Source organism: Anser brachyrhynchus (assembly GCF_964034855.1).
Source record: "Anser brachyrhynchus genome assembly, chromosome: 2".
Classification (NCBI taxonomy): domain Eukaryota; kingdom Metazoa; phylum Chordata; class Aves; order Anseriformes; family Anatidae; genus Anser; species Anser brachyrhynchus.
The window spans coordinates 120,427,256-120,450,725 of NC_137695.1; the positions used below are offsets into that span (position 1 = coordinate 120,427,256).

The window sequence follows — 23,470 nt, forward strand, 5'->3', positions numbered from 1 at the left end:
AGACAGTGTGAATGATTTTTTCCCTGTCACCCCATCTTTGCCTTTCTTGGTTTTATAGAACTCTGTTCTATTCTCACTTGTTATGTCTCTGGGTTGTTCATTGTTTCTTGAGTAGAAGAACACATCTTTATCATCCTAGTTAACACTGCATGTCATAGAATCATAAAATGGTTTGGGTTGGAAGGGACCTTAAAATTCCTTCCTCCTAGTTCCAACCTCCCTGCCATGGGCAGGGACATCTCTAACAAGACCAGGTTGCTCAAACCCCCATCCAGCCTGGCCTTGAACACCTCCAGGGATGGGGCATCCACAGCTTCTCTCGGCAACCTGTGCCAGTGGCTCACTACCCTCTGAGTAAAATATTTCTTCCTAAATATCTAATTTAAACGTTTTTTAGTTTAAAATCATTCTCTTTCTCCTATCACTACACTCCGTGACAAAGAGTCCCTCTTCTGCTTTCTTGTAGGCCTCCTTTAGGTACTGGCAGGCTGCTACAAGGTCTCCCCAGAGCCTTCTCTTCTCCAGGCTGATCATCCCCAGCTCTCGCAGCCTGTCTTCATAGGAGAGGTGATCCAGCCCACAGATTATCCTTGCTGCCCTCTGGACCTACTCCAACAGCCCCACGTCCTTCTTGTGCTGGGGGTCCCAGAGCTGAACACAGCACTACAGGTGGGGTCTCACAAGAGCAGAGCAGAGGGGCACAATCACCTCTCTTGCCCTGCTGGCCATCCTTCTTTTGATGCAGCCCAGGAAATGATTGGCTTTCTGGGATGCAAGCACACACTGACGACACATGTTGAGCTTCTATGATTCTGATTCTCATCAACCAACACCCCCAAGTCCTTCTCCTCAGAGGTGCTTTTTTAATATCTTTTTTTTTTTTTTTTTACTTAAGTAATATATTTGCAACCTCTTTAAAATTTTGTTGACACCTCCTCTGCTTCTATTTTTTCTTCTTTGTAATAGATCTCTTAGCTCAGCTCTAGGTATTATATTCAGAAAACTGTTGCTGTGAATGGACTGTGTGATATAGAGGACTGTGCACTTTGATGCAGGACACTTACATACTAGTTTACCTGAATTTTTGAATGTGTCATTTCACATTCCTAATGACCCTCATTGCCTATTGTAATATGAAGATAACCAATACCTCAGAGAAGAATGAAAAGAGGTAAAGGTATATATTTCAATGAAGCTTACCCCTCCTTTAATTTACTACTGAGGAAAATGACATATGTCATGTCATTAAGCAAATACGCTTAATTTACCCTTTTCTTAGAAATAATATAGTGCTAGATTCCTAAAAAAAAATAGTGTCCTATTATCTACTGAAATTCATAGAATCTTAGAATATCCCAAGTTGGAAGGGACCCATAAGGATCATCGTTTCCAACTCCTGGCTCCACACAGTCTACCCAAAAATTCAGACCATATGACTAAGAGCATAGTCCAAATGCTTCTTAAACTCCAACAGGCTTGGTGGCGTGACTACGTCCCTGGAGAGCCTGTTCCAGTGTGCGACAGCCCTCTCAGTGAAGAACCTCTTCCTGATGTCTAGCCTAAACCTCCCCTGTTGTGGCTTGACACCATTCCCACGGGTCCTATCACTGTTCACTTAGGAGAATAGATTGGCTCCTGGCCCTCCACTCCCCCTTGCGAGGAAGCTGTAGACCATGATGAGGTCTCCCCTCAGCCTGCTCTTCTCCAGGCTGAACAGGACAAGCGACTTCAGCCACTCCTCTTACGTCTTCCCCTCTAGGCCCTTCACCATGTAGCCTTCTCTGGACACTTTCCAGTAGTTTAACATCCTTTTTGTACTGTGGTGCCCACAACAGCACATAGTGCTCAAGGTGAGGCTGCACCAGCACATAATAGAGCAGGACAATCACTTCCCTCGACTGACTACCAATGACGTGCTTGATGCACCCCAGGATATGGTTGGCCCTCCTGGCTACCAGGGCACACTGCTGGCTCATATTCAGCTTGCCGTCAACCACAAACCCCAGATCCCTCTCTGCGGGGCTGCTGTCCAGTGTCTCATCGCCCAGTCTGTACGTACAGCCAAGGTTGCTCCGTCCCAGCACTTGCTCTTGTTAAACTTCATGCGGTTGGTGATTGCCCAGCTCTCCAACCTGTCCAGATCTCTCTGCAAGGCCTTTCCACCCTCAACAGAGACAACAACTTCTCCCAATTAAGTATCATCAGCAAATTTGCTCAAAACACCTTCTAGTCCTACATCCAAATCATTTATAAAAACATTGAAGAGAACCGGTCCTAAAATGGAGCCTTGATGACCAGCTCCCAGCCTGATGTGAACCCATTTACCACAACTGTTTGAGCCCTACGTGTCAGCCAATCGTCCACCCCTTGTGATGTTTTTGTTTAGCTGTATGCTGGACATTTTATTATGAAAGGGGAGATATTTAGTGATTTTTCCATAGTTTTTCTATCAAAAGTATTAAGCTGTATTTGTCTTTCCTCTTCTGCTTTTTCTTATAGTTTCTTGCAATCTCTTGCAATCTTTTTTTTTTTTTTTTCTCTAGATTTCATTGTTTGCAGAATCCTGCAGCAACAGTCCAAACAGTGTTATTAAGGTATAGGAAAAGTGATTGTGACATTGTGATAACTCTGTAATGCTTCGTGTTCAGTTGAGGTGAAACCAAACTAAAACAGAACAAAACAAATCATAGAATCATAGAATCATAGAAATATCCCCAGTTGGAAGGGATCCATGAGGATCATTTAGTCCAGCTCCTGTCTCCACACCAGAACACAACAAAAATCAAACCATATGTCTGAGAATATTGTACAAACACTGTTTGATCTCCATCAGGCTCGGTGCTGTGACCACTTCCCTGGAGAACCTATTCCAGTGCTCGACCACCCTCTCAGTGAAGAACCTTTTCCTAACATCCAACCTGATCCTCCCCTATTGCAGCTCCATGCTGTTCGCTCAGGTCCTGTCACTGTCACCAGAGACCAGAGATCAGCACCTGTCCCTCCTCACCCCTTGTGAGATGAGATCTCCTCTCAGTCTCCTCTTCTCTAGGCTGAACAAACCAAGTTACCTCACCCACTCCTCATACGTCTTGCCCTCTAGACCCTTCACCATCTTCATAATCCTCCTTTGGACACTCTCTAAATGGTTTTGTCCTTCTTATCTGGTGGTGCCCAAAACTGCACACATTATTTGAGGTGAGGCCACATCAGCGCAGAGCGGAGTGGGACAATCACTCCCCTTGACCAGCTAGCAGTGCTACGCTTGATGCATCCCAGGGTACAGTTGGCCCTTTGGGCTGCCAGAGCACATTGTTGACTCATGTTCAACTTGCCATTGATCAAAACCATCAGATCCCTTTTAACAGGGCTGTTCTTCAGCCTCTCATCTCAGAATCACAGAATCACAGAATCACAGAATGGCCAAGGCTGGAAGGAACCTCTGAAGATCATTTAGTATAACTCCTCTGCTGAGCAGGATGGTATCCACATGAGTTTTGAATATCTCCAGAGAAGGAGACTCCATGACCTCTCTGGGCAACCCGTTCCAGTGCTCTGTCACCCTCACAGTAAAGAAATGCCCTCTCATATTCAGCTGGAACCTCCTGTGCTTCAGTTTGTGCCCATTGCCTCTCGTCCTCTTGCTGGACACAACTGAAAAGAGACTGTCTCCATCCTCTTGACAGGCTCCCCACAGATATTTATACACATTGATGAGGTCTCGCCTCAGCCTTCTCTTTTCCAGGCTAAACAGGCCTGGTTCTCTCAGCCTGTCCTCATATGACAGGTGCTCCAGTCCTCTGATCATCTTTGTAGCCCTCCTCTGAACTTGGTCCAGTAGCTCCATGTCCCTCTTGTACCGGGGAGCCCAGAACTGGACACAATACTCCAGGTGTGGCCTCACCAGGGCTGAGCAGGGGAGGAGGATCACCTCCCTTGACCTGGTGGCAACACTCTTCTGAATGCACCCCAGGATACCGTTGGCCTTCTTGGCCACGAGGGCACATTGCTGACTCATGGTCAGCCTGCTGTCCACCAGGGCTCCCAGGTCCCTCTCTGCAGAGCTACTCTCCAGCAGGTCAACCCCCAGCTTGTACTGGTACTTGGGGTTATTCGTCCCTAAGTGCAAGATCCTGAACTTGCCCTTGTTGAACTTCATGAGGTTCCTCTCAGCCCAACCCTGCAGCCTGTTGAGGTCCCTCTGAATGGTGACACAGCCCTCTGGAGTATCAGCCATTCCATCTCCTAGTCCTTACATATATCCAGGATTGCCCTATCCCAGGTGCGGAAATCCAGCACTTGCTCTTGTTATATTTAACGCAGTTGGTAAGTGTCCAGCCCTCTAATTTGCCAAGATCTCTCTGCAAGGCCTCTCCACCCTAAGGGAATCAACTATTCCTCCTAATTTAGTATCTTCTATGAACTTAATATGCATTCTAGTCCTGTATCCAGCTCATTTATAAAAATCTTGAAGAGAACTAGCCCCAAAATGGAGCTGTGGGGAACCCCACTAGTGACTGGCTGCCGGTCTGATGTAACCCTTTGAGCCTGACCCAAAGATTCCATTTGTTCAGGAATTACCAGAAAAAATGACGTGCCCACCCCCTCCAATGTAGAATATATTGTCATGCCTCCAGGTAAGTTCTCTTGTGAGGGTGCATAATAAATGCTGTGCCTTTTACTGATTCACTTGCTTAAGATGTATAAAAAAGAAAGTCAAGTGATATGAAGTATCTTTCATACAAGGAATGACTAAACAAACAAGTACTGTTTGGCCTAGAAAAGGGATGTTATGAGGAAAGGATAAGGAGATAAGAAAAATAAAATGGCATATAGAAAATGAGTAATTCTACTTTCTCATGAAATACGAGAACTCAATAGCATTAAATGAAACCTGCAGGTGGCAGATTCAAAGCAAAAGGAGGTGGCTTTTTACATAGTGCATAATTAATCTATTTTACTTTCTGCCACAAGATGTTGCAGATGGTAAAATGCCTGTTGGTGCAAAGAGCAATTGCACATTGTCATGGAAGACAACCGGTAAGTGAAAAGACACTCTGTCTTGGGAAGTCCCTGAACCACAAATTGCTAACACTTGAGAATGCTGATATTAAAGAATTATCTCTATAAATTTGCCCTCTTTCTAAACTCTTCCCCAGGAATCTATTATTGGCAGCTATTGGTGACAGGACTAGATGGATCTGTGGTCTGATATACTATTACCAGTCTTATATTCTTTTTATAAGAATTACATTAATGAAAAAGTTGGAACAAGGTTTTAGTGACAGTATCACGAATAGAAGGTGAAAGAAAGAGATGTAAAGGGCAAGCTGTCTTGAGGGACAGTATCACTGGAAAATATGAAGTGGACAGGAAAAGAAGACAAAGTTAAGGAAACCTGAGATATGAAAAAGGAAGAACTCGCCTGGTTTCTCTTGATTGATAAAGGACTATAATATAAGGAAAAGCTAGGAAGACAAAAAAATATAGCAAAATATAAGAAAATACATTAGGGCAGAAAGGACAGCTTGTTTCTATTCATTCAAGTAATCATGTATAACTTTTTTACCAATTTAGTGGGTTAAATAAATGTGGATTGTAATTTTGCCTAGCTAACACTTAATCTAAAGCAAAAATAAAATCCTTTTGGCTTTTATTAATAACACTTCCAGTAGTGTGTTTAATACATTTCCTAATGCCTTTATACTGAGCAGGGAAAAAAAATATAGTGGCATCAACCAGAAGTACATTCTTGCTAAGGCTGAAGGAGTAGGCAATTTAATGTATTATTATGAAAATTCATTGATAACAATGGGTGATTATGACCACTGTTGTCTAATGACTGTTAATTATTATCGCAAAGAATGAGACTAATGATAGGTCCCTTTTTTAGAGAGAGTTAGCTGTGAAGGAACATGAATATTAGCGATACAGTCCATTTCCTCTAAGTCAAGGGTCATGTAGACTGACAAGAAAATTATATTTAGCTTGGAATTACAAAGAATAAAATTAAAAAGCAATGAGTGCTCCCAAAAAGTTATTTACAAGATGTTCCTCACTGCTACGTCTTAGTTTGGGCTGCATATGCATTACATGGAGGTCTGTAACTTCCCATGGTAACTGTTGGGGAGGTCATGGGTATAACAAGGTAAGAATTCTGGAAGTCCTAAGGCTGTGATAGGAGTAATAACTCAGATGTTTTCTTTCTCTGAGCACGTTATAGAGAATATTCCCACACTGCTAGGAGAATGGGCCAGATGACATAATAATTTTTAAAAATCATCTCTTCTTTTGTTGCTTTCTGGTCATCATGCTTTTTCCTGTCTGGTGGCAAATTGGTTGGCAACAAATAAAAATTACAACGTCTGTTTCTACTATCCATCTGCGTTTTTTTAATGTCACCCACACACATGCCCATGTATCTACCCACTCACTCACATTCTCTCTTGCACGGAACACATTCATTCTCTCACTCATATAATTTATTCATCCCAACATGCACTAGTGCAGTTGCCATTTAGCTTTTGTTTGCTGGTAGCTGTAGCAATATTTAAACAGATGTCTATTTACATCCGAAGAACACATCAATTCTTGCCTGTATGCGTGCACAGCCTTACTTATAGTTTCTAATGTCAGTATCATCCTTTGTTTGCATAGTCATCAACAGTGTCAGTATTTCTGTTTAGAGTTGAATAATGCTGCGTTTCCCATTTGAAAAATGGGATAACTTAAAATATAAAATACTTTGACATGTTTAAAAATCAAATGCCTTTTTAAAACCAAGTTCAATTTACAAGGCCTGTCCTGATATTTCAAACACTCTCTTTGATTCAGTTATGAGGGAGCGGCTGAATTTTCATGAGACTTCTGCAAGTAAATTAATGATCTGAGGTTTCTTTCCAGTGAAACTGGTGGGATATTTTTCATAACAGAGACTGAAATACAGTGATCATGAACAAGGAAAAATGCATACATTCAAGGGTCCACATATTTTCTGAATAAGGTCTCTAAATACAAATGTCAAAATAGCAGAATATTTTTCTTTTCTGTTCGAAAGGAAAAGATACTTCAGTATTAAAAGGAGTACGTCTTTCCAAACATATTTTTTCAGTTTCATGGTATTTATTTTGCCTTTACCTTCTCAGGTCAGTATTTCTGAGATGAGAGCAGTAGACCTTGGGCAGTTAAGCCAAGTGCTTGTTGAGCACAATAATGTGGGTTATGGAGCTGGATGGTACCTGGATCGGATTGTCATCCATGACTCAGGCAAGACTGATGGCCAATATGCATTTCTTTGCCAGCAATGGTTAGACAGTGGAGTTGGCGATGCACAGATGGAAAGAATGTTGAGACTTCTTGGAAAAGTCAGGAATGGAATGCTGACAGGAAAGATTCATGGTAAGGCCCTAAATCATCAAAATTCCTTCTGGTTTTTGTTTTAATTGTAATTCATATTATTTTTCAGGTTATTTTTAAGACTAAAACCAAAATACAGAAACAATATAGCTTAAATTTTAGTTGTACCTCTCAAAGTGTCTCTCCAGACATGGCATACAGAATTATAATGTTGAGGGAAGAAAGACTGGAGCAAAAAGAAGAGATTAAGTGATGGAGGCAACGGAGAAAGTATGTTTTTAGTTGAGGATTGTAAAAAGCTGAAGCAGAAAGAGGTAGGTTGTTCCATATGGCAGTCAATGCAGAGCAGAAGGCTCCTGCAACAGTGATGAAATTACAAGAAGAGATACAAAAACTCTTTTAGCAAATGAGACTTTCCCGTATGTTCATATATTTGCAAAAAGCATTTGCTTTTATTTGCAGTTTTCTTTTTTTACTTACATCAGTGGCATGAGTTCCTGCAAACAGTTAGTTGATCTGAACCCAATATCCCATTCAAACTGTTTGCTCAAAGGACCAAAATTCAGAAACAACTTAGACATTGAAAACATGGTAAGTCTTTTTGTACTTTGTCATAGGACTGGATTTCTTAGCTGTTTCACGTCTTTTATAAAGAGGTGTAAAATGTTGCTTTGGGTCCATTTATGAAATTTGTCTCAGAACTGGTAGACCAAACTATGTAAAGTTTAACTAATCTGAAGATGTTAATTTGCATTCTGAATCAACAGTTTTGTACATTGATCGGTATTGATTTCTGTACTCATGGATATTCCATTTTATGCTTAAAGTTTTATATTATGCATAGTTGCAGACACAACTGTAGTAAGTACCCATATATTTAGCTACCTGTACTTTGTCCAGTACCAGGTATTTTATATCACCTCTGGAAATACAAAAATAATGTTACTGGGACAACAGAAGGACAGAGTAGCATGGGGATACAAACATCAGATGAACAGCTTGAGTAGTGATAATTTCAAAATAAGAAATAGCTGTACTGCAACACTGCAAGTATTCCAGGTCTCTAAAAAGGTAGATTCCTTAAGTACCCTATTACAGAGCACAGCAGGCTTCTCCTGAGGGTTATTTGGAGCAGAAGCCTAAGGCTGGTCAGGGTCTATTGTGTCTCTCTTCACTGACTATATAAAAGGTGTGAGAAATCTTGCATCCTTATCTAGTGTTGGAATGTAGCTTTGTAAAAAAATCCACCATCACATACATATAGTCATCAAAAATTTGAGTGTAGACTCACTAATATTTTCTAGTCTATGGTTGTTAAAACTCAGTTGTGAAACTATTCAACGTCAGTTCTCATCTGTGTATATAATACCTTTCAGAAGAATATTACAGGTAATCAGAAAGCCTATAAGGAATTTAGAAGTAAGACTGATCAGCAAAGATCACTATACCTCGGAGGTCAGAAGGTATATGGATACAACAGGACTTACTAAATGTCAGACTGAGTCAGATTTTATAAAGGAATTAAAACAAATAGTAAAGGTTCTTCAACCATTTACTTACAAAAAGAAAATGGAAAGATAAGTGACTATGCAGGAGCAGTAAAGTGGAGACTAAAGGTGACGTAGGTAGAGTCTCTAAACAAATTGAATACTTCTCCCTGTTTTCATTAAGGACCCACAATGTGGGCAAGGAAAGCAAAATCAAAGTTACTAGTGGGAATGAAGTTATTGGAAATCACCAAATCTGAAATGCAAATATAGTTCAAGTTTCGTGTAGTCAGTGGCAACCAAAACAGTCTTTAGCCCAGAATATTGAAGGAACAGAGAAGTGAGGTGGCAGATCCAGTAGCAAGGTTGTAAAAAATTTTATGAAGATGAGAAGTACAACTTTTAAATAGCAAAAGTAGTACTTCCATCTAAAATATAGAAAATGTAGTTAAGATGCCAGAGGTAAATAAGAAATGAAAGAAATGAGTTCACAAATGATAAATTGTGAAACAAAGTTGATACTTTTTAGAAATATTTTCCAGAAAGAGAAATGTAATGGCATTTACTCTTTCTAAATTTCAGTACTGAATTTTATTTGCTTTATGGGAAATTATTAGGTAATTGGAAATTAGAAAGTGGAGAGTAGTAGTAAAAGAAAAATTTTAAAGAGCTAGAGAAGGGAGAGTGAATGTGTTAATGAAATCGGTTGGAGCTACAAAGCCAGGGTTATTGACAAGAGGATGAAAAGGCTGGAAGATAAACCCCGAGAATTGGAGGAAAGCAATAGAACTGAATACAGCAAAGCTAAAACACAATTAAACCCGAATCCAACTATATATTTAAGCTCTTAATTCTGGTACAGGTTCCTAATTTGCATAGAATTTATTGGGAAATTAGGAACTAGGTAGTAGATATGAGTCTAAAATACTGTATTGGATCTGTATGTCTTTTAATGATTTCTACTACAAGAGTTCTTCAGCAGTATATGAGTAGGAGAAACACCTGGATTTGTTATATGAACACAGAATAATTTTGAGAAAGCGATGCGATTTGGTTGTGAATGAAGTAATTGTAACCCTACAATGTATGGAAGCATTATCAGTAAAAACAGAGAAGTAATGACACTGTGCAAAGAAACAATGATATTTCACCTGGAATGCTGTGTACAGTTCTGACAACTGTGTCCAGAGAAACTTGTTCAAACTTAAATGGATGTAAAGAAGGTGCGATGACTGGGGATATGGCAAGACTTTGTTGTGAAAGGATATAAAACAAAAACAAAAAACTTGATCTATACAGACTAACAAGTTAAAGGTTGAAAATGGACACAGCTGAGATCTGTCAAAGTAATTGGTGCTTACATATCAAGAAGGAAAAGAGTTATTTAAGCTAATGAACAAAGTTGTCATAAAAATAAATGGGTTTCATCAGACACCTACTGCCATTCTGTCAAAATTAAAAGATTTCTGAGAAAAATAGAATGATTTTTAGCATAGTTCTCTTGTAGACTAAACTAAAGAAAATGAAAGAGATTATACAATATAGTTAATATGTAACAGCAGATTAAGGTGCTGTAGGATCCAATAGATAGTCCTTCCATTCATTGTTCCTAGGCAGCTATATAATAATAGTTTAATAGGCTTAATATTTCAGTATTCCAAGGCTAAAAATATCTGGATTATGTCAGAGTTGATATTGTAAATTTTCATTTTAGTTCTTTTTTTTTTTCATGGATATCATTGATTTTATTTGTATTTAATGTTCACAGACCTGAATGTGGGAGCTGTTTATGATTAGCTGTAAAGTAATAATTTTTGAAGTTATTTTAGATGATTTCAAGGATTATGAGAGCTTTTTTTTTTTTTTACTTTCACAGCATTCTGAATTCATGGCATAGATCCTTACCTCCTGTAAATTAATAAAGCTTTATTTAAATTAATTTATACCAGGAGATAAAGATTTGCCTATTGTGGTTAGTAAACAGGACTTTACAGGACAATAAAAATTACTATTTCCATTACTCAAATTAAAATAATTCCAGATTGCAAAATAACTATTAGAAATTATTAAATTCATACTTTGGCTCACTTTGCATAAACAAAGCTCAGTTTGTTGTGGTCCATTCTACACAAGTCCAGGTGACCAAAGCCTTTCTGTAGAAGTCATGATTGTTTTTAATGAAAAACATGAGTTTTATATTTAATTTTATACTTATATTTATTTATATTTTATTTATATTATTTTATATATTTATATTTATATATGAAAACATGAATTTTATATTTCAAGTTCTGAACCAGTTTATCTCTTCTTGTTACAGAATATATGTAGCAAATTTTAACAACCTAATTTAAGTAGCTCCTCAAAAAGTTGAAATGCAAACAATAACCTCCAGGACCAATGGCAAACCTGATAACCAGTACTATCTAGAGGAAATTATGCTGGTTTTAGGCGGTGATTGGTGAGAAAGAGATTAAAATAATCAGAGAAAACAATTAAGAAGGGAAAAAGGTCAATAAGTTGTCAAGGCTCTTCATAAATCTCTGGTATGGAACTGGCAGTCTTATCTGCACAGTCCTACTAGCCTGGTCCCTCTTTAAAGGGCCAGCTGTCATTACAGAAATGCTGGTGTCTAAATCTGTTTCTCTGTGTGTACTAAATCAATAACAAGTGAATCTATTATGTTCCAAGGTTTTAGTTCAGTGCAAAGGTGGGAATGGTTTGCTAATCACTCACTAACGCAGCCCATTACAAATTGCTGTATTATTTTGGATATTCAGCAAATTAATTAATTATTTGCTACTATTTTGCTTCAACAGGGACGTGGGATGTCTTTGTGACAACTAGTGATATTTCTTCTAGTTCCTTGAATCCTAAAATGTCTCTAACTGTGTGTGGTGAAAAAGGTGCCTGTACTTCAGTCATATTCACAAAAGGATCACTTAAGAAAAAACAGGTTTATGAGACTTCAATTGAACTAAATAAGAAATTCAATACTATATTCAAAGTTCGCCTAGAAATTGAAGAAGCTGGAGAAGGAGAGACTTGGCATTGCCGTGAGGTAAAAAATAAAACTAAAGCATAATAGTTCATATATTTATTGTAAGATTATCTTATTTCCACATTCCATGGTCAGTACTTCTGTTTTCCAGTTCCTTTTGAAATTACATAATTTTTGATTTACAAAAATAAATGCGTCTGCTAATTCAACACTGATAGAGTGATAAATTCAGAGAATGCTCAAAGCATTTGTTAAAATAGCTTTGGATAGCAAAAATCTTGTAAATTTAATTGGATTTCTGGAGGGTGTATGCACAGATGTGCCATTACCTATAGCACACCCCATTTCTCTTTTTGGAGCTGGAGCCACTGACATGCAGTGCAGAATTTACATAACCCCAAGTTGACTGTTAGATGTTGTGGACCCAGTGATCTGAGGCAAACAATTAAGCAAGACACCAGAAATGCCTTTTGATGAAAATATCTGCCATTTAAGTTGGCATGTGAAAAAAAGAAGTGAATAGTAAAATTGACAATCTTTCTTCTGATATCTAAGATGCTGAAGTTAAAATCTGATATCACACTGAAATTGCTGTGGCACTTTACAAAATATATCTTTATCCTCTTAAGCTGGGAAAATAAAAAGGGGTTTAAGGGAAAGAATAATCTTCTTTCAAACTGCAGCCACACTTTTGCCCATAAATACTTTTATTCTGTACTCATTAAAAATTGGAGAAAAAAAAAATTTTAATCTCTGTTACATGATATTAAATAGACATCTGAACCCGTTGACATTTAACTGGTAGGCAGGTTGCTAATTTCATCTTCATCACCTAACAAATCTATTGATAAAATTAAGACTGCTTCTTGGAGACAGTGTATCACAAAAAAAAAACGAGAATAGAAACTTGGCTGTTGCAGTGGTATCTATTAATCTGCTTTACTTCATTAACTCATAACAACAACTCAAAGCTGAGTTAGAAAATAATTAGCATCATTTATATAGAAAAAGAAAAGGTACAAATTTATATCAGGTAGAACTAGAAAGAAAATATAAACTACCAGGGTTTTAGGAAGATGTTTGCTCTGCTATTCCATGGATTCTGTAGCAGGACTGGTTGAATTCTTATATGAAATAACTAGGTTGATATAAGGGTTATGGATAATATTATCAAAGCCAGGTTATCAGTCTGTTTACACTGCTTATTAAATTTACACTGCAGGATGGTCAGTTCTATGCCATTTTATTTTGATTTTACAAGACTTTCTTCACAGAGGCTGAGATTTCCACTTTCTATCACAAGCAGGTGCTTCAGATGGTTGAATCCCATATATAGTTTCAGAACTCAAATTAGAACTGTAACTGCAAAATAATTCCCTTGAAGTTTTTGAGGAAAATGGAATCATTATAAAGTAATATCTGGGACAAAGAAAAAAAAAAGAACTTTATTTCTGAAGAACGCAGAAGCTAACATCTTTATTCTTGATATTCAGTTCTTGAAGAAATAAAGCACAGTCAATAAAACGTGATTGTCAAGAAAATGTTCAGGAATGTAGATGTTAGTATGAAAGGGAAAAAGTATTAACTCTATATTTTGTCTTTCTTTAAAAATATATATATTCAATATGTCTGCCATCATGAAAAATAATAGGAGTCTTTGGAAGACAAAAAAAAAAAAAAGCTACAATCTCCCACCAACAATTGCTAAACAAAGATCATAGAACTGTCTGAGTTAAAGGTTTGGTCATTTTTAAGTGATAGTGAGTTAACTCATGGAGAAATGAATGAGTAAATTTTCTGTGCTCTGTTAAAAGTGGGGTTACTTCCTGAAACCTATTTTCAACTGTTTTCTCTGGTCTATCTTAAAACAGTTTAGAAAATGGGACTTTTATCTCCTATTGTAGTTGACGAGAAGAGTCATTATCAAAATCTCTTTCCTTAGAATAAGACTGAGCTGCATAGCTCAGTATCACCCTCTGACTACTTTATATACAATGTTTAATAGAAATTCAAAATATTCAGTAATATAATCTGTATATTCATATGATACATATGTGCAGATATATACATGTCATAAACATGCTCAATTTCAATTTTTCATTTTTTTTTCCCCCAGAAATGCTAATTTTTCTTCCTCCAATTACTCAGAATGAGAAGACATTCTGCCCTAAAAAATGTTATGGTTTATTGACATTTCTCACAAGTTGAAATAGGCTTATCAACACTTCTTTTTCTTCCATATGCTGAATGAATAGATTACATAAAGGAACCTTTTTGAACCATTCCAAATCATTTTTTTCCCTGTAGTGCAACAGTCTCTACAGCAATACTGCTGACAACACTTTAATTACTTTTAATTGGGAAAATTTAATTGGGAAAATTTCTATTTCTTGTCTTTTAAAAATCTGTTAAAAAAACAAACAAAAAACCATTTTAGACAAATTTATTTCATCTTCTCTTTTGGTATTGCACTATGTGTCAGTGTTTTTCAGCAGTATGTCTTGCTATAGTTTGGTCTAGAGCAAGTGACACATGATAAAAGTATTTCTTTTTGTTCTTTGGTAAGGTAAAGCTTCAACACAGAGAAAGTAAAAATGTTCTGGAATTTCCATTTTGTTGCAACTTTGCAGATGATGAAGGAGTAAGAGTGGCTGAGCGTCCAGTTCTCACAGACTGTTCTCCTTTTCCAGCAGGTTTGTCACAAATCAGAAACACTGGAAAAGATGTGGCCAGTTATGATGGCTCAGATTTCCAGAGCATTCCAGAGGATTTATCAGAAAAATTGTATTCATTTTTTTATAAAGTATCTCAGTTCCTGTAGTTAGTTGTGCATTTTGCATTCCAAGCCTGAGATCAGTCTGGGACACATAAAAGAGCAAGCATGCAGCACTAAAAATATTAAAAATGTTTTGACCGGTATTCAGAGTTCTGCTTTTTCTTGGTAATATTATTTGGTTCTCTCTCAAAGGAAGTATAGGAGATCCAAAAGAAATAACTCTCGTAATGTCAGATAAGAAGGAGGTCCATCACCCCACAAACATCTGTTTGTATTGCTAGACTTTCAGGCATTCTTCTAGTAGTTATATAGCATGAAACTCCTTCTTGTGAGTTGTTCCTTGATCACCTCGAGACCAGATAGTTTTCATTTGTTCCGTGTTTGTTCACGGATTTGATAACCACAGTTAGTGAAGAATGCATAAGCTCTTTTCCTAAAAGGATATTCTACCATGAGAATAACACAGTTACAACTAAGGTTTTCCCAAAAGATAAGGGAATAGATCATTAGAACAAGTAATCTGTGTATTCCTTACTTTAATCTGCTGTGTTTTCAAAGCTAATCCCAAGAAAAACACTTGGGCAGAAGCACCTTGAATATAAATTTGAAAAGAATACTGCTGGGGTATTCCCTGGAAAGGCACTTTGCCTTTTAAATACTTTCACTTTTTTTTTCTTTTTTTTTTTTTTTTCTGAAAGAGCACAAATGTTTAAACCTTCACAAATGCTGCTCCTCTTTCTAATAAGCTTCAAACATGAGGACACACAGTGTTTTCTTGCTTCATCTCCATATTTGTTGTCTTTTTCAATCAAATGTTTTGGTGATGTTCTTTCTTATTTTGGGGGCCAGATCACCAGTGTGCTATGCATTTCTCTGGGACTACAACCAGGAAGTTAACATGGTCAGCCAAGAAACGCACAGCTGAACATCTGTGAGATACATCAGAGAATATATATTTCTTGAAATTGTCTGCTGAGGCCAATAACTGGCCTCAACTGGTACAGTATAGAGCAGTCAGCCATGGGCTGGACCATTATCCAGAGCAAATGCAAAAACTGTCATCCATCTGATGGAGTTCAGCTTCATTTGAACTCAGAGAGGCTTGGAGAACTGATGTTTTTTGAGTAATTTAATGTTGTCCTTAGCCTAGGTACTGTTACATTCATAAGTGTTATTTATTTCAGTGTATGCAAGTATGCAGTAGAGTATTATTTACATTTTTTATAATAATTTGTGATCTCTGTTTTATTTTTCATTTTCTCTTCTTCCTTTATTCAAGGCCCACTCACAAACTATTTGGCTCATTATTTGTTATTATAGTGGTTCATAGTTTTTTATTACAACACTTCTGTGTTTTTCTAGGCATTGTAATATTATTTGACCAGTTGATCTCTTTGGGCAGGAACAAAAACTAAGAACATGATAGTAATTTATTAAATAACATATTTTTAAAATCTGATTAAGCTTTGTTAAACTTTTCATCTTTTTCTCAATAGTGAAAAGCTATGTTCTCTACATCACCACGGGAGCATCTCCTGGCTCAGGAACAGACGCAGATGTGTATGTCACGCTGCAAGGCATTTTGGGAGATACCGGCAGACGAAAATTAGTCAGAAAAGGAGATGATAATTTCACTAAAGGAAAGGTATACTTATCATTTATGTGTGATATTTTGCAATTTTATAGCCCAGTCCAATTCACATGGGCTGAATGGGAGTCCATGTGCGACAGTCTACAAAGTCCAGTTTGTAATGCTTTGAGATTGTAAGTGTATCTGTGTGTGAATACCTATATCTATATGTATTTTAAGAGGAAAATACTGATGTTTATGCAACTGATGCTAACAATACTGAAAAGTAATGAAGTGACTATATCAAGTACTTTTAGGTTCAATGTTGCAAATATCGAAGGTCTTCAGTTACAGGCCAGTGGCTTTCCTGCCTATTTGCTTGACAATAAAGTGATAGAGACTTCACTTCCTTTAATACCTGTTTTCTTCCCTTGCTAGTCTCCAGGCTGAGGCTTCTTTCCACGGCTTCTGCCTGCTCACTGCTACTCTGCTCCTTATTCTGGCTCTTGCTCCCTCTACAGACAGGCAGCCACTGCCCTCCATAGATTTCGTTAAGTCCACTAAGAAAGTCATGTCCTCACAGTGCAGGAGAGAGTCTCTCAGCTTACAGATGTAGACCAAAGACCAGCATAGCTGAGAGAGATGCATTTGCCTGTAGCATTGTCAGTATAAGCATAAATTAGAGAGAATTTAGCTAGCAAATGTTCTGTAGAAATGTGGGCAGATTTATGGCAGAAAGCATGTCTTTAATGCAAAACCTAGCCCCTTTTGGATAAAGGGAGTGAAATTTTCAGCTAAAAAGTTCACTAAAGTTTTTAAATGTGGGGTTAACTAAATGTTTATATCTTCTGCAGACCTTTATTTTAAAACAAACTTGAAGGTTAAAGCAACTAAAAAAAAAAAAAAAAAGAGATCCTGAAACAAACATTAGTTACAGAAAATTTCAACTGGAATAGCTAAAATTTAGAAAGGAAACACTAATGTCTCATAACCAGAAATGCAGAACATATTTTACAATAAAGAGTGCTGTCTATTTTCCTTATAGCTTGTGCACCATTCTACCTTTTTGAGCTCTCAGTGAATACTGTGATTGTGGTAGTCTTTTGAATTAGAAGTATCATACAGTATTCTATTTCCTTCTGCAGGTGCCAGCTGCCAAATGAATGACAGTTTCTCTAAGGAAGCAAGTTTGCAAATCAGCTTAGATTGATAACCAAAGCAGAGGCATGATATGTAAGGTTACAAGTAGCTCAGTTCCTAACTATTCCCAGTTTCGTGAATTCAATGAGAGTTGAAAAGGGTCATTACCTTGCTGGGTTAGACACATTTGAAATGATTCATAAGAGAAGTGACAGAGTTTAAATCTTTATTTTTAAGGGACTAAATGCTTGTGGATGAGGGTTCTTAATTTGAAAAAGACATGTTTGTCTTCCCTAATTTTGAAATTCATATTACGGTTTATTGGTAACCTATGTTTGAGTCATTGTATGTTAGAGCTACAGTCCTTTTGCTATCACTTTCATGGAGTAGTGAGTTTAATGTAAGTTTTAGTGGATTTCTCCTTAAGTCTTAATTCGATGAGTGTGCACTGAAGTTTTTAATCAAGAGGGACCAGGGATGCACATGCAGAAATGTTACCTAGTAAAAAAGAGATTAACTACAAAGATAATCTGAAGGATGTTTTTATGGTGTTTGCTTATACTCCTGTATGGCACAGAATTTTCATTTTTTTACAGAGTAAGAGGCAGAGCTGGCATGTACCCATCTCTTGTTTCCATATTTGGCATTTCATAGGAGCAGTATGTGAATGCAACATAGTATTATGCTTATAAGTAGATATTAGCATAGGAATATTTTAGGGCCAAAAAATAAATTACTTGTAGATAATTAACAGAGAAAACTTAGAATTCTAAGTCTCAATTTACTCCTTGTTCAATGAAAATGAACGTATTTGGTTAATTGACAAAGACTAAATTGTTTCTGCAAGCAAGACTCCTGCCTTTGCAGCATTTTCTTCATGGCGGGTTTTGGAAATTTCCCAATGTTTTCTTCCTATTATAAGTAATCTCCAAAAAGACTCTCAAGTGTAAAATGTCTCTTTCTGTACCAGCCCAATCACATATTGTGCTGAGCACCCCTGCAGTCAGAGAATCTGGACTTGGTGGTTTAGGGGATTTTGGCATATAACAGACATGGAATTTGCATTCTGAATCTTAACAGTTGTTCTGACATTTTAAAATGTGCTTTTCCTTGCAATAATTTTTCCCCTGACTACACAGTAACAGCTAGTGAACTGGAACAGTGTTTCTGTTAGAAATCACATCGAAATATGGTGTTAGTCCCACAGAATGTCAGGGCTGCTACAAACAACAGCTTAGCAATGCAGAAATGCAAGAAATGTTTAAATATTCAGAGGACCTTGCAGAGGGTTGGAGGTATACTTTTCTCATTTAGCAAGTCTTTTATTTACATGAGCTCAATTACATGACAGTAAAAGACTGAATTATCTTCTTACATCTGAAAAGTTTCTTTGTGTCTTTCTAAAGTCTTTACATCTGCAAAATCATTGGAGAACTGTTAGATAAAGTACTGTGCATGAAATTATTCATTCACCAGTAAACATCCTGTCGCTCACCCCATGTCAGAGAGAGTAACACTGTCACCAAGACAGCTGAGCTTCTGGTGATCCATTTAGAAAAATAAGTATGAGGCCAAGTGCTGCAAGAGCTGTATTCTTTTGAATTGCTATGACATTGATGCCTTGTCTGATGTTCTCCTAAAAACTACAAATTTAGACAAAGCAATCTTATTGCACTTCTTCATGCAGTTCAGGTTTCATGAATTCCTAATACTATTTATTCATACTTCATGAGTCAGTTCAGTTCTGATAAATGTTACCTGCTACAAACACTTTCTTGAACCAAGTATGCTCAGTGCAGACATTTTGTAAAAATCTAGACCCAGCTGTGTGAAATTATCTCAGCCTTACCGTATCTCCACATTGCTTCTGGCACCCAACGTTTTGCAGCTAATGAAATTCTTTCTGCTTCTTTTATGTGGTCTTTGATAGACTTGCTGTATGTTCTGTCGTATGGCTGTGAGTTACATTCTCTTTGAGAATGTGGCTTTTTTCATATCAATTCAATCAAAGTCCGTAAACTACACTGAATATGTTATGACTGATATTTAAGTGTTTTAATCTCTGTTTGATGAAAGTGGCCAGTATTAAGTACTCTATGTCAGTAAAACAGTAAAATCTCTGTGAATTTTTACTTCATTCTATTAGTTGTTGAAAAGATATATCCTTTATCCTGCCCTATATTTAGACATCAACTGCTCAGGTTGGTACCATGGTAACTGCAGCACATACAAAAATTGTCACTGAGAGGTGACTGTTGGTGTTCAGTTTCCATACTCACTTACAGATTAAGCATTGGCAATTTTAAAAATTACTTCTGTAAAAAAATCCCTGAGTGACAGAATACACTAAAAAGGGCATGAATGGGGGACAGTGTACTGTGGCCACTATAAAGAAGTCAATATTTGTCTGCAGTGTACACATCACATCATGAATACTATTATTGTATAAATGCAGATAAACCGTTCTCTTATGGAAAGTGTACCTGACATAACGATTAAACAATTGCAAAATGCCATTGATCCAAATGTATTAATCATAGTGACAGGCTGCTGGCCAAGATACTGTAGTACAGAAGCAAACAGTAAAATGGTCTGGTCATTGAGCAGAAGGATTATACAGATGGAAACTAGGAAAATACGAAATACCATCATACTGAAGGAGAGACTGGTGGAGGTTGTCAGAAACAGTGAGGAGAAAAGCAGAAGGAAAGAGCATAACTAAAGAAATTATATAAGCCTAGGAGACAGTGGTAAATATCTGAGCCATGTGTGGTTCTTAGCAATACCTCCAGGATGGTATTTCACAGTTAGTAATTACAGTCAGTTAGTAATAAACTTGTAGGAGGTTCACATAGAACACACCATTGCAATCACACAGTTTGTCCACAGATTCTGCACCTGGGATAGGGCAATTCTATGCATATATAAACTATATATAGACAGACTGTGTGATGAGATGCTGGAAAGCAGCCCTGTTAAAAGGGATCTGATGGTTTTGATCAATGGCAAGTTGAACATGAGTCAACAGTGTGCTCTGGCAGCCCAAAGGGCCAACTATACCCTGGGATGCATCAAGCATAGCATTGCTAGCTGGTCAAGGGGAGTGATTGTCCCACTCCGCTCTGCGCTGATGTGGCCTCACCTCAAATAATGTGTGCAGTTTTGGGCACCACCAGATAAGAAGGACAAAACTATTTAGAGAGTGTCCAAAGGAGGATTATGAAGATGGTGAAGGGTCTAGAGGGCAAGACGTATGAGGAGTGGGTGAGGTAACTTGGTTTGTTCAGCCTAGAGAAGAGGAGACTGAGGAGAGACCTCATCATGGTCTACAGGTTCCTCATGAGGGGAACGGAGGGGTGGGCAGGGTGTTAGGAAAAGGTTCTTCACCAGGAGGGTGGTCGGGTACTGGAACAGGCTCCCCAGATAAGTGGTCATGGCACCAAGGCTGCCGGAGTTCAAAAAGTGTTCAGACAATGCTCTCAGACATATGGTCTGAGTTTTGATTGGTCCTGAGTGGAGCCAGGAGCTGGACTCAATGATCCTTATGGGTCCTGTTCAACTCAGGATATTATACGGTAAAACAGAGCATTAGATTAGAGCAGAGTGAATAACAATTTTGCTTTTTTGATGAATTATTGCAAGACAAGAAATAATATAAAGATCTGCTGCCAAAAATTAGAAAGTAGAAAAAATTAATTTGCTCTAAAATTAATTACTTGGGGGGTTGCTCTCTGTCTATATAGAGATGCAAAATAAATATTACAGTTTTAAAGATGAAATACGTCTCAGAACTTTAATTGCCTATAATGTACACAATCATTCTAACACGATGGTTTGAGTTTATTCTGCAGAAATGAAGTGAAGTAGGAGCTTCCAGGAGGTGGTTTCCTTCTTTCTTTTTTCTTTTTTTTTCTTTTTTTTTTCTTTTTTTTTCTTTTTTTTTTCTTTTTTGTTTGTTTGTATGTTTTTGAATATTTATCTTAAAAATGAAATGAGTTATCCCCAGGGGGTACCTTCTGCTTTCTCAAAACTATGGGGAAATTAATTGTCTTACAAAGACTTACTTTAGATAGCAAAAAATAGGTGAGTGAATTCTATGCTGCATTTATTTCATTAATTTTTAGTTAAAAAAAAAAGATAATTTTGAATAAAATACAGCTGAGATTATTAACTTGATTTATCATAAATTTTAAGAGTCTGCTCAACCCAAGCCTGCAGTTTTCAGCAAAGTATTTAACCACTTTTTCTCAGTGCAACAAGAACTGAATTTACTTTAATGTAAGTTAAATAGTTTAGAAAAATTATCTAATTCAGTTTTAACAGCTTCTACTGATGAAGGGCTCCTCTAGTTGAAAAGTTGTATCAAAGCTTAGATATCCTTTTTTAAAGATTCACACTATTTTGTGTCTAAATTTGTCAAGCTTTATCTTCTTAGGCACTGGATTTTGTCACAGTTTTGACTCAGCCTGGATAGCTCTCTTGCACCGAATTTCTGCTGACTTTGACAGTTTTTATGACAATAAGCAAATCCCTATGCTTGTCTTTGACAACTTAAATAGATTAGAACATTTGATTCACTGGAAAGCAGGCTTTCCAGTGATTTATTAACTCCCACAAATCTTTTCAGAGGACTCTTCAGTTTAACACCCTACTTCTTCAAGTGTCATAACTAGCAATTGTTTTTACATCATCTCTAAAATCTTCTTTACCTCCGACTAGCTCATGAAAACATTAAAGTGCACAGGTTATGAACTTGCCTCACTACTACACATCTGCTTGAAAATATTCCCCATTTACAGCCGCACTTGGAGATGTACCAGGTAGACGCTTTATAGTCCTATTATCAGCCAGCTTTAGCCCACATGAGAGTCAATAGAATGTTGGATTGTGGTGTCTTAACCAAAACATTACACAATCAAATGGGTTTTTAAAATTGAGGAAAATTATATCATTTCTGTTCTCTTTACCTGTCAAACCGTATCTCAAACCTGGACTGTTATTAAATCAGTCTAACAATCAGGCTGCATCAGATCCATATGAATTTGACTTTGTTCAAAGTGATCTTTTTCATGTCTGTGTGTATTTTTATTTTATTTTAATTTCTTTGGTGTAATATGATGTGTGTTTACAGATTTAGATGTGGCTGATGATACCATTTTCTGTAGCAGTCATTCTGCATTTTATTAAGTGTACTATACTTGAAGCCTGATTGCAATGCCTTTTACAACCTAGTTGAATTGTTATAGCTGCTGATTATTATAATGTACCACTATTCTTTCTTATTCCTATTACTGTTCTATGCATAAAAAATCTGTTTCAAAAAGATTCTACTCTAGTTATGCTAAGCAACTTAACATAAGGTCAGTTCTAGGGCAGGTATTAATTTTATTTAATTATTTATATTTACTGCCCCTATTCTTTCATTTACTCTCAGCTAATCCTGTTGAAAATGGATGAACCATGATAATTGTAAGGTGTCAGAAAACTCAAATTATGCATTCATTGTAATTTGGGCATTTTTTTTCATATAAAGTTTTTAAAGAATTTCTGGATGAGAATTTAACATAAAGGAAAAAAAATGCTTGCAAAAATGTCAGAGGTTTGGATTTTTCAGATATGTGGAATCCCCTATTTTTAAAGAAACTTTAAGGAAACTTTTGTACAGAGCACAGATTTGAAGATGCTAAGGGCACAGTCAGAGGTATTGTTCGTCCTTCCACTGAGCTGGGTGAAGATATTACTGCTACTAGTGCTTGCCATTGCTACTGCTTACCACCCAGTGTTTCTACCCCTTGAGTCTGCTGGCAAAGTGACATACATTCAAACATTTTTTAGTTTAAGCAATTAATGTTACTAATAGTTTGGGCTTTTCCACTAGGTCTATCTTGATAAAATTTGGCTTGACACAAGCTGGTTTTGTCGTTGTAGATGCACAGCTAAAAAGGTGATAATCTCTGTTTAAGAGAAAGCAGTGATGTACAAGCAATTGGGACAGGACAGTGAAGTTCAGTTCAGCACAACTGGAAGATAAGATGTGACCAGAATCTGAAAAGTGATGTATCAGCACAAGTTATTTTTCTCATTTGTCTCCTCTACAGGAATGTTCAGACACTTCCTGATTCTGGCTCAGTGTTACAAGGGCT

General features: G+C 37.1%; 1 protein-coding gene across 13 annotated transcripts in view; it reads left to right on the forward strand.

Moving 5' to 3' along the window:
- Window positions 1-23,470, forward strand: part of LOC308189070 (lipoxygenase homology domain-containing protein 1-like) — a 200,714-nt gene that overhangs the window by 168,222 nt on the left and 9,022 nt on the right. For 4 of the 13 annotated variants that reach the window (XM_080578742.1, XM_080578743.1, XM_080578738.1 and 1 more), the window contains 4 exons: window positions 7,143-7,395; window positions 11,660-11,901; window positions 14,408-14,534; window positions 16,114-16,262. In XM_080578742.1, coding sequence (XP_080434868.1) covers window positions 7,143-7,395; window positions 11,660-11,901; window positions 14,408-14,534; window positions 16,114-16,262 — 771 coding nt within the window. Of the gene's footprint in view, window positions 1-466; window positions 670-745; window positions 840-7,142; window positions 7,396-7,815; window positions 7,945-11,659; window positions 11,902-14,407; window positions 14,535-16,113; window positions 16,263-17,332; window positions 21,472-23,470 lie in introns of those variants that run through there. The other 9 variants (XR_013945994.1, XM_080578746.1, XM_080578745.1 and 6 more) reach the window with 9 other exon arrangements.